This window comes from Myotis brandtii, unplaced genomic scaffold, assembly GCF_000412655.1.
Source record: "Myotis brandtii unplaced genomic scaffold, ASM41265v1 scaffold266, whole genome shotgun sequence".
In the NCBI taxonomy this organism is placed as follows: domain Eukaryota; kingdom Metazoa; phylum Chordata; class Mammalia; order Chiroptera; family Vespertilionidae; genus Myotis; species Myotis brandtii.
The window spans coordinates 8746043-8759509 of record NW_005360124.1 but is presented as its reverse complement, the minus strand read 5'-3'; the positions used below and the strand labels follow the sequence as shown (position 1 = coordinate 8759509).

Here is a 13467-nt window from a genome sequence, read left to right as displayed (position 1 = left end):
AAAAAAAAAAAAAAAAGAAAGAAGGTTGGCTATTACTCTGCGTGAGACCGAATCCACTGAAGGATTTTTCACAGAGTAGCATGATCTAGTTTATATTTTAGAAGAATCATCCTGGCTACTGTGTTTAGAATAGACTGTAATAAGAGACAAGAATGAAAGTAGGGAAGGCTTTTATATTCATCCAGGTGACAGAAAATGGTAGCTTTGAACCTGCTCAGTAACAGAAGAGGTCAGATTCTGGATATATTTTTAAACTAAAGCTGAGATAATTTATTGAACGATCGGGTTTGAGGCATGAAACAGAGATCATTCCAGGATGAGTCCAAGGTTTTTTCCTTGACCAACTGCAAGGATGGGCTTGTCATTTTCAAAGATAGGGTAAGGGAGGCAGTAGGAAGTCAAGAGTTGGTTTTGAATATATTACATTCCAGATGTCCATTGGATACACAGGTATAGAGCTAAGCTGGCAATCGGAAACATGTCCATTTCCTTTTGTTGTGAAAGGATCGTCTACTTACATCTTTTCCAATAAGATCCCTCTGGTTCTCAATGACACCCCATGGAGGGATTCCAACTGTCCAGATTTTTCTCAAGCACTGGGAGAAATGTGCTTTCAAGGCTTCCCCAACATGTTTGGACACTCCTATGAACAAGCAGTTTAGAAGTTAAGCTTTAACTCACAAATCAGGAAAAAAACACCATGAGTCCCAGAAAAAGACAAATTGTACAAAAGGCCATTTTAGGAAAAGTTGTTGACACAGTGGAATTAGTTTCTGTATCTTGGCTTCCTCTACTCCCTCTTGACACCTCTTATTCCTCTCACTGACCTCTTTACCTGAACAATGCTCCTCTCACTATGAGCAGTTTCTGCTCACCACCTCAGTTACGTTATGCCCCCACACTTGTCTGACCAGAATGTCCTGCAAGCCCGGCCCTGAAATCATAAATTCTCTAAGGATTTTTTCTTCTCTAACCTTCTGCAATGTCCCTGTAAAACATTCTTCAGATCGGTCCCGGGCTTCATTGAGGCAAGTTATTTTAATAGTTTTATATACACAAAGATTCCAGAGCTAATCTATAATAATAAAAGCATAATATGCTAATTAGACCAGACGCCCTTCCGGATGACCTTCTGGACTAAGTCGGGGCTGCGAGGGAATCCCAGGTCCCAGGTGGGGAAAGGAAGGCCTACTCTTGCATGAATTTCGTGCATTGGGCCTCTAGTACATTAATGTTTGCCCTTCTGGGATTAATAGTAGCAATAATCATAACAGCCAACTCTTACTATGCACCAGGTGTTCTTTTAAGTGTTTTACATGTATTTACACTTCAAGGAGAAACTTTCTTAGTACATTAGTTAATTTTATAGATAAAAATTAAGGCACAAAGAAGTTAAGTAACTAGCTCAAGGTTATAAAGCTTGTAATTGTAGAGCTTGGATTCCAAACCAGGAAATCTGATTTTTCTTAAGAGACTTCACTTTTTAGACCAGTTTTAGGTTCAAAGTAAAACTGAATGTACAGGGAATTTCTATAAAATCCCTACTCCCACACACCTTCAGCCTCTCCTACTATCAACAACCCCCACCAGAGTGATACATTTTACAATTAATGAACCTACATTCACACATCATAATCACCCAAAATCCATAGTTGACATAAGAGTTCAGTTTTGGTGTTGTACACTCTATGGGAGGGGTGGGAAACCTTTTTACTGCCAAGGGCCATTTGGATATTTATAACATCATTCAAGAGCCATACCAAATTATCAATTTAAAAATTAGACTGCTAGCCCTAGCTGGTTTGGCTCAGTGGATAAAGCGTCAGCCTGTGGACTGAAGGGTCCCAGGTTTGATTCTGGTCAAGGGCACATGCCCAGGTTGTGGGCTTGATGCCCAGTGGGGAGCATGCAGGAGGCAGCCGACCAGTGATTCTCTCGCATCATTGATGTTTCTATCTCTCTCTCCCTCTCCCTTCCTCTCTGAAATCAATAAAAATATATATTTAAAACAATTAGACTGCTATATTTCTTCCAACATTTAATTAACTCACCCATAATGCTTTGGTAGGGCCAGACCAAATGATTTCAAGGGCTTATACAGCCCGTGGGCCGGACATTCCCCACCTCTGTTCTTTGGGTTTAGATAAATGTATAAATGATATGTAGTCATCATTATAGTGTCACACAGTATTTTCACTGCCCTAAACATCCTCTTTCTGCCTATGCACTCCAGCCTTCTCCTATCCCCAATCTAACCCCTGGCATCCACTGATCTTTTCACTGTCTTCATAGTTTTTCCAGAATGTCACATAGTTGGAATCACGCAGTATATAGCCTCTTGAGATTGGCTTAATCTGACTTTTAATCACAACACTACATTGCACCACTTATTTATCCTATGTATAGTACTGATTCTGTATATGACATTAGCACAGAAAAAAGATAATAAGCTGCACATTGCATGTACCTAAATCATTTCCTTCCCCTCCAACCCATCTTTATTTATTTTGTTGTTGTTGTTAATCCTCACCTGAAGATATTTTTCCATTGACTTTAGAGAGAATGGAAGGGAAGGAGAGAGACAGAAAGAGAGAAACATTGAAGTGAGAGAGACACATCGATTGGTTGCCTCCCACACAAGCCCCAGGCGGGGCCAGGATCGAGCCTGCAATCGGGGTATGTGTCCTTGACCGGGAATTGAACCTGAGACCCTTCAGTCCATGGGCTGACTCTTGATCCACTGAGCCAAACTGGCCAGGGCTCCAACCCATCACTTGCACTTCTCCCAGAGTCATTGTCTAGAATCAGTTCTAGACCACAGACTCACATCAGTATCAACTGTGGAGCCATCCACCACAATAGATACCTGGATTTCATAAATTTGGCATGGGTTATCAGCATTGTGGTGTGGGAGGAGGGGAGTGGTAGTGGTGGTGAATCAGCAACCCACATGTGATCCTAGCACATATTGTTTGTTGAGACTCTGTAGAACCAGATATAACTATGCCATTCCTTATTTATTTTCCTATTCAAAATCCTTTGAAGGCTCCTGCTATATAGAGAATAAAATCTCAGCCCATCAGCATGGCACCCAATCTGGCTCCAGTTTCTCTTTCTGTCCCTGCCTCTGCCATATGGCACATCCAGCCGGTGGCCTGATCACCTTTTTCTACATATGCCTTAATCTCCAGCTGTGTGCCTAGCCCAGATCTGCCACCTCTATCTAGACTGCCTCTTCTTACTCTCTCACAAGGCTAACACCAAGTGCTATACCCTTCTCCAACCTTCCCAGGTGCCCTCAGTTGGAGCTGAAATTTATCTCTCTTCCTTTTATTCTCGAACACTTTCTTTATATCTCAACAATGATCCTCCCAGCATCAGTTTTTAGTTAGTTGATTACTATTTGCTTATTGTTACAACCTACCAATCACTAATCCCAGAGCCCATATCTTCCCCATCTTTCACCCACTGCATCTATCCTACTGTTTTATAAGTAGCAGATTCTTAAAGCTTGTGGAATTCAATTTAAGCAAATGTCAAAAATTCACACCAAGTAATGTTCAACCATAGTTGAGAAGCATCTCAAGCATAGGTGTAAGTTCATAAGCAGAGCTTCTTAAATGTAAATGTGCATAAGAATCATCTGGGGATGTTGTAGAAATGCAGATCCTGATCCTGCCAGGCTAGGAGGAGCCCAGCAAGCTCCCAGGGGATGCTGATGCTGCTTGAGTAGTCAAGTCCTAGAGAGATGTGGTTGAAACAGATCCGACCCTGATTATTTTGTTTTGTTTTGAGAGAGATCTATTTGCTGCAACTACTTATTTATGTATTCATTGGTTGATTCTTATATGTGCCCTGACCACACATTGAACCCCAAACCTTAGCATATCAGGATGACTAGCCAACTGAATACCAAGCCAGGGGGAACCTAGCTATTGTTTAAGGAAGCTCCAAGTATGTCTTATTTCTCATTTCTTTGTTCATACAAACTATTTCAATAGTTTTCCCACTCATATTTGTGTTCCTTAACTGGTCCTAACCTAAAATGTTGGGGGGAAAAAAGGCAATAAGTAAAACAAAGCACATAATGCATGATGCAGTTAGTTAGCCTTGCCCAAGTCTACCTTTTTCTGAACTCTGCAAAACTTCCCAACCCACTCCTTTTGTACTGGAAATAAAATAAGTACTGTACAACAGACTAAGAACTCAGCCACATTCATTGTCTTCCAAGAACCTGAAACAATAATTATCTCAATAAAATGTACACGAAAAACATCCAGATTACCCATACATGACAAGCCAAATCCCTTGGTTTTATTTTGCTTTGTTTTCAACCATTTGCTTCCTTCATTCCTTTCAGTCAGAAGAAATGATTTGTTAAATCAGCATGTGTTGCTCAATGCCCGGCAGAATTATAGGCCCTGGCCTCTAGCTCACAACCAGGAAGAGAAGCTAATACACAGACTCATCCATCCCTATACAGAAAAGCATAGAATGCTACAAGTGCTATAGGCAGTAAACGCTATGGAGATTAAGAGACAAAAGTGAGTTGAGATAGAGAATGCTTCATGAGGATGCTGGCATCCAATGTAGCTCTTAAAGGATGGGCTGAAATTAATAGGCGACAATGGCTAGGACCAATCAAAATTAAAAATCAAGAGAAATATAAGATGAAAAACCATACTGTGATACTGTGATTTATAATAAGAAATATATTCCTGACACAGAGCTCCTTAAACCCTTGGAAATTCTTAATTGATGAGAGTAACAAAGGTATGTTAATGAGGTGACTTTTGAACTGCACCAAAGGATGGGGCCGTTTGCCAGGGGAACCAACCAAGCGTTTAGAGGGCTGGAACTTTCAGTTCCACCCCCTGACCTCCAGGGATGGTAGATTAATTCGATCAGCAATGGCCAATGATTTGATCAATCATGCCAATGTGATGAAGTCTCCATATAAACCAAATGGCCAGGGTTTAAAGAGCTTTCAGTGGGTAAACATGTGGAGAAGAGGGGAGGGCATGGAAGCTCTGTGCCCCTTCCCACATACCTTGCCCTATGCATCTCTTACACCTGGCTATTCCTGAGTTATATTTTTTAATAATAAACTGGTAATCCAGGGAGTAAACTGGTTTCCTAAATTGATCAACTCTAGCAAATTAATTGAACCAAAGAAGTGTGCCTTGGGAACCTCTGATTTATAGCCAGTTGGTCAGAACTATAGGTAACAATCTGGACTTATGATGGGCATCTGAAGTGGGGACAGTCTTGTGGGCCTGAGCCTTTCAGCCGTGGAATCTAGTGCTGTTTCCAGATAGAGTGCCAGAATTGAGTTGAATTATGGGACACCCAGCTGGTGTCAAAGAATGTGTTGAGAAAGAACCCAGACCTCAGAACTGGTGCCAGAATCATAACAAGTGATTGTTAACAGAGGAGGCTTGTAAAGCGGCAAGTTCTCAACCCTGGCTGCACATTAGACACACTTATGAAGCCCCACCCTGAAAAACTCTAATCGGGGGCCAAGTCTGTGCATCTGTATTTTTTAAAGCCCCCAAGGGAGTCTCTAATGTGAAGACAGTTCACAAATACTGATGCAAAGGAGTAGGGTTAGAGGTTCAGAAGCTACTATATAAAGTCCCTGAATGTCAGATTTCAAGGAATATGAAAGAGTCAGTGATTGAGACAGTGAGTGAAATGACAATCATGGAGTTAATTATCTCCACATGACCAATACACTCCATGCCAACTGCTGCACCCCTCACTGATTTTCATTGCCTTGGAACTTGACCATGGTGAGGTTAGCTCATGTCCATGCCCACCCACCACATACCTGCGTGGATTCTATGTCCTTTTTAACCTCACCATAGTCTGAAACTCATTTTCTTTTTACCAGAAACTCTTACCCAACGTTATATAAAAATAGCGTATTTTAACAATAGTAAAGACACATTCCAGGAAAGGTCTAGGGTTCTGGGTTACTTTGCCAGTCACTCTGCTTTTCATCTTTCTCCCTCATGCCACCACATCCCGGGAGCACTGCAGAGTGGACATGAGCTGCCATAATGCTTGATTCACAGTTAGAAAGAGGAACTGAAAAAAGATGTGTAACGAGGGAGTGTGCTTTACCGGTATTAATGCCTTCAGTTATTATCCACGCTCCCGTTGTCTCCGCAGCTTTGACCAGACCCTGGCTGAAGATCTCACTGAGTTTGGAGGGCATCTTGAAGTTCTGGATGCCCCCGTGGACAGAGATCACCAGCTTTGGCAATTCCATCTTCCACTCTTTCAACATCAAATGTAACAGGTGATCCATCTTTGTATCATAAGAAGTTCTAATATACTGGAAGATAAGCACATACACATGTGTATAAAATAGTGAGAAACACATGCCAGGTAATAATAAACACGTAGAAAGGCAATTAAAATAACCAAAACTTGAAAGGCAGGGTCTGAGATCTCTTCAAAAGTTCATCTTCACATAATGGAAATATTTACTCTGAAAGGAGCCCACACTCCCTTTCAGTTCCTTCTGGGAAGTACAAGTCACAGTAGGAAGGCTTCCTCTGGTTTTCAAGGCTGGCCCACCAATGTTCTCAGAAGGTCTCAGGTAGAAATACTTCAAAGTGGCAAAAAACACTACTCCAGCAAACCGGCTTAAAAAATTTTTAGAGTCATGGTTGGTGTTGCTAAATGGTTAGAGCATCCGCCTGCACACGCAAGGGTCATGGGTTTAATCCCCAGCTCTGGTCGGGGTGTGTGCAGAAGGCATCCAATCAACGTATCTCTCTCACATCGATGTTTCTCTCTCCCGTCCTCCCGCCCTCCTTCCCTTCCACTCTCTCTGAAAATCAATGGAAAAAATATCCTCCGATGAGGATTAACAAAAACAAAACAATAAAGTTTTTAGAAATAAGTGAAACAGGATTTTTCATAAATGCTATGGCTTGTAATTTACTTGACTATTTCACATATTTGCATAATTTAAATTAAGATCCACGAGCATGCACATTTAATTTCTTTTTTTTTTAAGTTGTTTTTTTAACATTTTTTAAATTTCAGAGAGGAATGGAGAGGGAGAGAGAGATAGAAACATCAATGATGAGAATCATTGATCGGCTGACTCCTGCATGCCCCCTACTGGGGATCAAACCCACCACCCAGGCATGTGCCCTTGACCAGAACTGAACCCGGTACCTTTCATTATTCTCAGAAGGTCTCAGGTAGAAATACTTCAAAGTGGCGAAAATCACTACTCCAGCAAACCGGCAGGCCACCACTCTATCCACTGAGCCAAACCAGCTAGGGCCACATTTAATTTCTTAGAAATTTTGCATTCTAACCATTTCCTTTATATATAATTATCCCAAAATAAATACTTTTTACAGAAGTGTCATATTTTTGATTAGCCAATGTAACTGAAAGAAAAGATGAGGAAGATCCAAACCAGTGGTAGTCCCAGAATCATTTCGCACTTTGCCCAAGGTTACAGTGTATGACTGGCTTTCTTTTTCCAGCAGAAGCAGCCACATACGGACCACTAAAATCATATTAAGACAAGCTGCCTTCCTCAAGCATAAGCCAACCAACAACAAGAATAAGTCAGATTTACAAAAAGAAAGCAGGGCAATAAAAAAAACATAAATTAGCCTGGCTGGTGTGGCTCAGTGTTTGAACATCAACCTATGAACCAGGAGGTCACAGTTCGATTCCCTGTCAGGGCGCATGCCCGGGTTGTGGGCTCGATCCCTAGTAGGGAGCATGCAGGAGGCAGCCGATTAATGATTCTCTCTCATCATTGATGTTTCTCTCTCTCTCCCTCTGAAATTAATAAAAATATATTTTTAAAAAGAACATAAATTATAAAATTATACCAAAAATAACCACAGGTGGATATACAAATCAGAATTATCATATTATCTTTCTAATGGATAATTTAAAACAATTTTCCATTTATCCTAGAAATTCATAAAACATAACCCTATTATGTCATAATTAAAATACTGTAATTTCTGAACATCATGATGGTGCAGCCACCACAGAATGTGGGTCATAGAAAGAATCTAAGGACAACTAGGATTCAATTTACAAGTGAGAAGACTGAATTGCCATGGCTTTATTACATATTCAAGTAATAGGAAAAAGATACAAGTTGGCCTTAGTGAAATGATTTATGTTTCTCCAAATAATAAATACGGGCAGAGGGGGCAGCTCTGGTTTAGTTCGCCTTTTTTCTACCCCAACTTTCTCCCAGGTGCCTCTCCCTTTCCGCTATAAGTCCTAGAACAGTGGTTCTCAACCTTCCTAATGCCGAGACCCTTTAATACAGTTCCTCATGTTGTGCTGACCCCAAACCATAAAATTATTTTCGTTGCTACTTCATAACTGTAATTTTGCTACTGTTATGAATCGTAATGTAAATATCTGATATGCAGGATGTATTTTCATTGTTACAAATTGAACTAATTAAAGCATAGTGATTAATCACAAAACAACATATAATTATATATGTGTTTTCCGATGGTCTTAGGCGACCCCTGTGAAAGGGTCGTTTGACGCCCAAAAGGGTCGTGACCCACAGGTTGAGAACTGCTGTCCTAGAAGATATTTCTTCTTGAGATTGCAGGATAAACAACCTTGATTAACTAAATTATCAGCCACCAGAGTCTTTCTCCACAAGGCCAATCAAAGACTGTGCTAAAGGTTAAGGACTTGCCCCTCCTCCCCCTTATAACTAACTCCTTCCCTAGGTTAGGTAGACTCAGCCTGGCCAAGATTCACCTTCAATCCTTTGTGGGATGTGGTGGTAGAGAGAAACAACTGGGAAGGCCAATGCAGTGGAGGGAGATGAAAACCCAGCTCTCCAAGCTTCCCTGCTGCTCACGGTAAACTTGAAGGGCAACTCTGGGCTCAAATATAAAGAGCAGACACTTCCCTTCTGGAGATCAAATAACACTCACTCAGCTGCCATGGGATGGAACAGGAGCCAAACGCTAAGTGTGAAATGTATTCGTGATCAGGGGGTCTGTCTAACCATATTTTCAGTTCTCCCAAATGTACCTTGGCCTTTGCACAAGGTATTGCTTTTGCCTGGAGTGGTCTTAACCATGAGCCTCACCACACACCCAACATCTCACTCATCTTTCTGGTCTCAGTGTAGCTGTTCCTGCTTTCAGATGGCTTCCTTGCCACAGCCTCAGAAAAGCAGGAGTTAATCTTTTTATTCTCTCAAATAACCTGTATTCCCTTTGCAGAGCATCCCCACCCTCTGTGGTAATTGTATATTTATTTCCTGTTTCCTTCACTAGACTGTAACTGTGGGGATTCAGAACGGCCACCCCAAGATGTGCCTCAGTGGTATGCAGATTACTTTGAGCTAAAGGCAATTTTAGCTTCAGGCTCTAGAGAAACTTCAGCCCCTCCATTTAACTGCTATCTATAGGGCAGGACAAACTTCTATCACCCTGCAATGATCTGTTGAAGCCCCCAGAAAATTATCAGCCACCAGAGTCTTTCTCCACAAGGCCAACCAAAGACTGTGCTAAAGGTTAATGACTCTTTCCCCTCCTCCTCCTTTATAACTAACTCCTTCCCTAGGTTAGGTAGACTCAGCCTGGCCAAGATTCACCTTCAATCCTTTGTGGGATGTGGTGGTAGAGAGAAACAACTGGGAAGGCCAATGCAGTGGAGGGAGATGAAAACCCAGCTCTCCAAGCTTCCCTGCTGCTCACGGTAAACTTGAAGGGCAACTCTGGGCTCAAATATAAAGAGCAGACACTTCCCTTCTGGAGATCAAATAACACTCACTCAGCTGCCATGGGATGGAACAGGAGCCAAACGCTAAGTGTGAAATGTATTCGTGATCAGGGGGTCTGTCTAACCATATTTTCAGTTCTCCCAAATGTACCTTGGCCTTTGCACAAGGTATTGCTTTTGCCTGGAGTGGTCTTAACCATGAGCCTCACCACACACCCAACATCTCACTCATCTTTCTGGTCTCAGTGTAGCTGTTCCTACTTTCAGATGGCTTCCTTGCCACAGCCTCAGAAAAGCAGGAGTTAACCTTTTTATTCTCTCAAATAACCTGTATTCCCTTTGCAGAGCATCCCCACCCTCTGTGGTAATTGTATATTTATTTCCTGTTTCCTTCACTAGACTGTAACTGTGGGGATTCAGAACGGCCACCCCAAGATGTGCCTCAGTGGTATGCAGATTACTTTGAGCTAAAGGCAATTTTAGCTTCAGGCTCAAGAGAAACTTCAGCCCCTCCATTTAACTGCTATCTATAGGGCAGGACAAACTTCTATCACCCTGCAATGATCTGTTGAAGCCCCCAGATGCATTACCTCATCCCTAGCTCAGGATGTCTTATATACCAAGATCCCCCTTTCTACCTCTGAGCATCTCCTGCTTACGGGGCTCTGACTCTCTCGTGTATGCAGGGTTCCCATACATAAGTATGTATTACATTTGATTATTTTCTCTTACTGATTTGTCTCATGTTTATTTGACTATCAGACCAGCCAGAGAACCTTGAAGGTAGAAGAAAGTTTGTTCCTCCCCAACAAAACCAATGTTAGTACATGGAACACATGCTGTTTGGGGCATAGTAAAATATGGGCACCCAATAAATATTTATCAAATAGATGAAAAATATTACAGTGTAATTACATACATATTAAGCATCAGCTTCCAAAAAGGATTGGAGAGGAGAATAATGGCAGTTTTCCTGCCAGCTAAAGAAAATGCACAAAGTTAAATGCAAGAGTGTTAATAACTGGAAATGCAGGTTACTGTAGAACTATATTGTGAAATTATATTATGACTAGAGGCCTGGTGCACGAAATTCCTGCATGGGAGGGGTCCCCTCAGCCCAGTCTGCACCTCTCCAATCTGGGACCCCTTGGGGGATGTCCAACTGCCGGTTTAGGCCCGATCCTTACACCTCTGTATCCCTCAGGCAACAAGGAGGAAGAAAGCCCCCTCCCTGCCGGCCTGGTCGCTCCTAACTGCCCCCCACTGGCCTGGTCACCCCTTACTGCCCCTTGCTGCCATCCTGGTTGCCTCTTACTGCCCCCCTGCCAGCCTGGTTGCCCCTAACTGCCCCACCCCCGCCGGCCTGGTAGCTCCCAACTGCCCCCCCTGCTGGCCTGGTAGCACCCAACTGCCCCCTGCTGCTGGCATGGTTGCCCCTCACGGCTCCCCTGCCAGCCTGGTCACCCCACACAGCCTGCTGGTCAGTCATTTGGTCGTCCCTCACTAACCCCCCTGCTGGCCTGGTCGCCCCATGCAGCCTGCTGTTCAGTCGTTTGGTCGTCCCTCACTAACCCCCTGCCAGCCTGGTCGTCCCACACAGCCTGCTTGTTCAGTCATTGGTCGTCCCTCACTAACCCCCCTGCCTGCCTGGTCATAGGCAGCCATCTTGTGAGGGTATGAGGGTTAATTTGCATATTACCTCTTTATTATATAGGATTTCATTATGAGGAACTGTTGTTTCGAACCCATCAAACTGATAGTCACACTCCAGAATTTAGCTGATTCTGAGCTTTCCTGATGTGGGCTCTCCACCCAGCTTTTCCCCTGGGAAAACTGCCTCTAATAAATCAGCATGTGGTTAACAAGCTCAAGAAAAAACATCTGGGAGATAGCTAACCTGTCAATACTATGGAAATCACGTGCAAATTTACCATATTAGGAACATGAGAAAAATTGGCCTGGAGAGCCCAGTATTAGAATTCAGGGCAGAAAGAAATTCCCCCATTTTCTTCCTGAGAAGAGGCTCTCACAAGGACACAGTAGGCATGACTAGCCACACATCAGTAATAATTGCTAGGACCATGCTTCAGCTAATGCCTGCTGTTTGGTAGTAACTTTCTGCATTCCATAAGAGCAGCCCGTTGGCAACTGTCTCAAGAGCAATAAGCCATCTTCCACGGAGGGCATAAGCTCGCTGAAAGAGCTCAATCCAAAAAAGAACTGGCCATACCACACTTGGGAAAGGAAGAATGCCTCTCAGACATAAAGGGAAAAGAAAGGTCAGGTCAAGAGGTTAATAATATGGATCTACTTTGCAACAAAACCTGGTCATCTGATCATTTACACTTGGTGATATAATTAGGAGATAAAATGTGGAGGTTATATCCTCTGTGAGAAACCAGTAATATAATGTGGGTTATTAACCAACCTTGGCATGGTGGATGTGCTTGCCATCTTGGAAATTAATAGTACCATAGGTATCTGTAGGGCTTCTTGTTGTGTGCTTTTCAACAGACCATTGTTCATGTTCACCACCACTGGCAGCTGACATGGTCCAGCTATAATCCATCCCAAAATGGTCTCCAATCAATCGCCCACAGTAACACCTTAAATTTGGAGTAAAAAACCATTTCAAAATAGAAAGAACACAATTTCAGGATAGAAAATAGATGTAATGTTTCTACATTTCTCTAATGCAATGTATAGGTGACATACATTAATAATTTTTAAATGTCTCATTAAGATTTATATTGGATTTTTTCACACTGGATAATCTTCTAAGTTTAGAAACACCCTCAGTGGTTCACCTCGTTAGCTGCACATTACAATGATTGGGAGAATGTTTTAAAAGAATACTGAGCCCGAGCCAGTTTGGCTCAGTGGATAGAGCATCGGCCTGTGGACTAAAGGACTGTGGGTTTAATTCCCGGTCAAGGCCATGGACCTCAGTTTCAGGCTCAGGACAGGAAGCAACCAATCCATCTATCTCTCTCACACTGATGTTTCTCTCTCCCTCCCTCCTTCTTTCTCTCTCTCTCTTTCCCCCTTCTACCCCCCGCATGTGAGGATTAAAAATTAATAATAATAAAATAATTAAAAATAAAAACTAAAAATCTCCAATATACATGGGCACAGAGCTTCTTAAACCTACTTGGAAGGGGTGATAAAAGGTTCTGCAAGTTGACTCAATCGCCAATGGCCACTGATTTGATCAATCATGCCCATGTAATGAAGCATCCATAAAAAACCAAAAGGATGGGGTCAGAGAGCTTTGGATTGGTGGTTACGTGCAGGTGCTGAGAGAGTGGCACACTTGGAGAGGACATGGAAACTCTGTACTCCTTCCCACATAACTTGCCATATGCATCTCTTCCATCTTGTTGTTCATCTGTATTCTTTATAATATCCTTTATCATAAACTGGTAAATGTAAGTAAATGTTTCTGAGTTATATACGCTGCTCTAGTAAATTAACTGAACTGTGGAGGGGGTCATGGGAACTTCCAATCTATAGCCCAGCCATCAGAAGCACTGACAATTTAGACCAGGGGTCCTCAAACCTTTTAAACAGGGGGCCAGTTCACTGTCCCTCAGACCGTTGGAGGGCCGGACAATAGTTTTAAAAAAAAAAACTATGAACAAATTCCTATACACACTGCACATATCTTATTTTGAAGTAAAAAAACAAAACGGGGACAAATACAATATTTGTATT

The 13467-nt window shown here is 42.3% G+C and overlaps 1 protein-coding gene across 5 annotated transcripts in view; it reads right to left on the bottom strand.

The window, feature by feature from the left end:
* TRPM6 (transient receptor potential cation channel, subfamily M, member 6) overlaps window positions 1-13467 on the bottom strand; it is a 145636-nt gene that overhangs the window by 87738 nt on the left and 44431 nt on the right. For all 5 annotated transcript variants that reach the window (XM_014541274.1, XM_014541275.1, XM_014541276.1 and 2 more), the window contains exons 4-6: window positions 12182-12359; window positions 6127-6340; window positions 519-643 (exon numbers count right to left, since the gene is read on the bottom strand). In XM_014541274.1, coding sequence (XP_014396760.1) covers window positions 519-643; window positions 6127-6340; window positions 12182-12359 — 517 coding nt within the window. The remainder of the gene's footprint in view (window positions 1-518; window positions 644-6126; window positions 6341-12181; window positions 12360-13467) is intronic.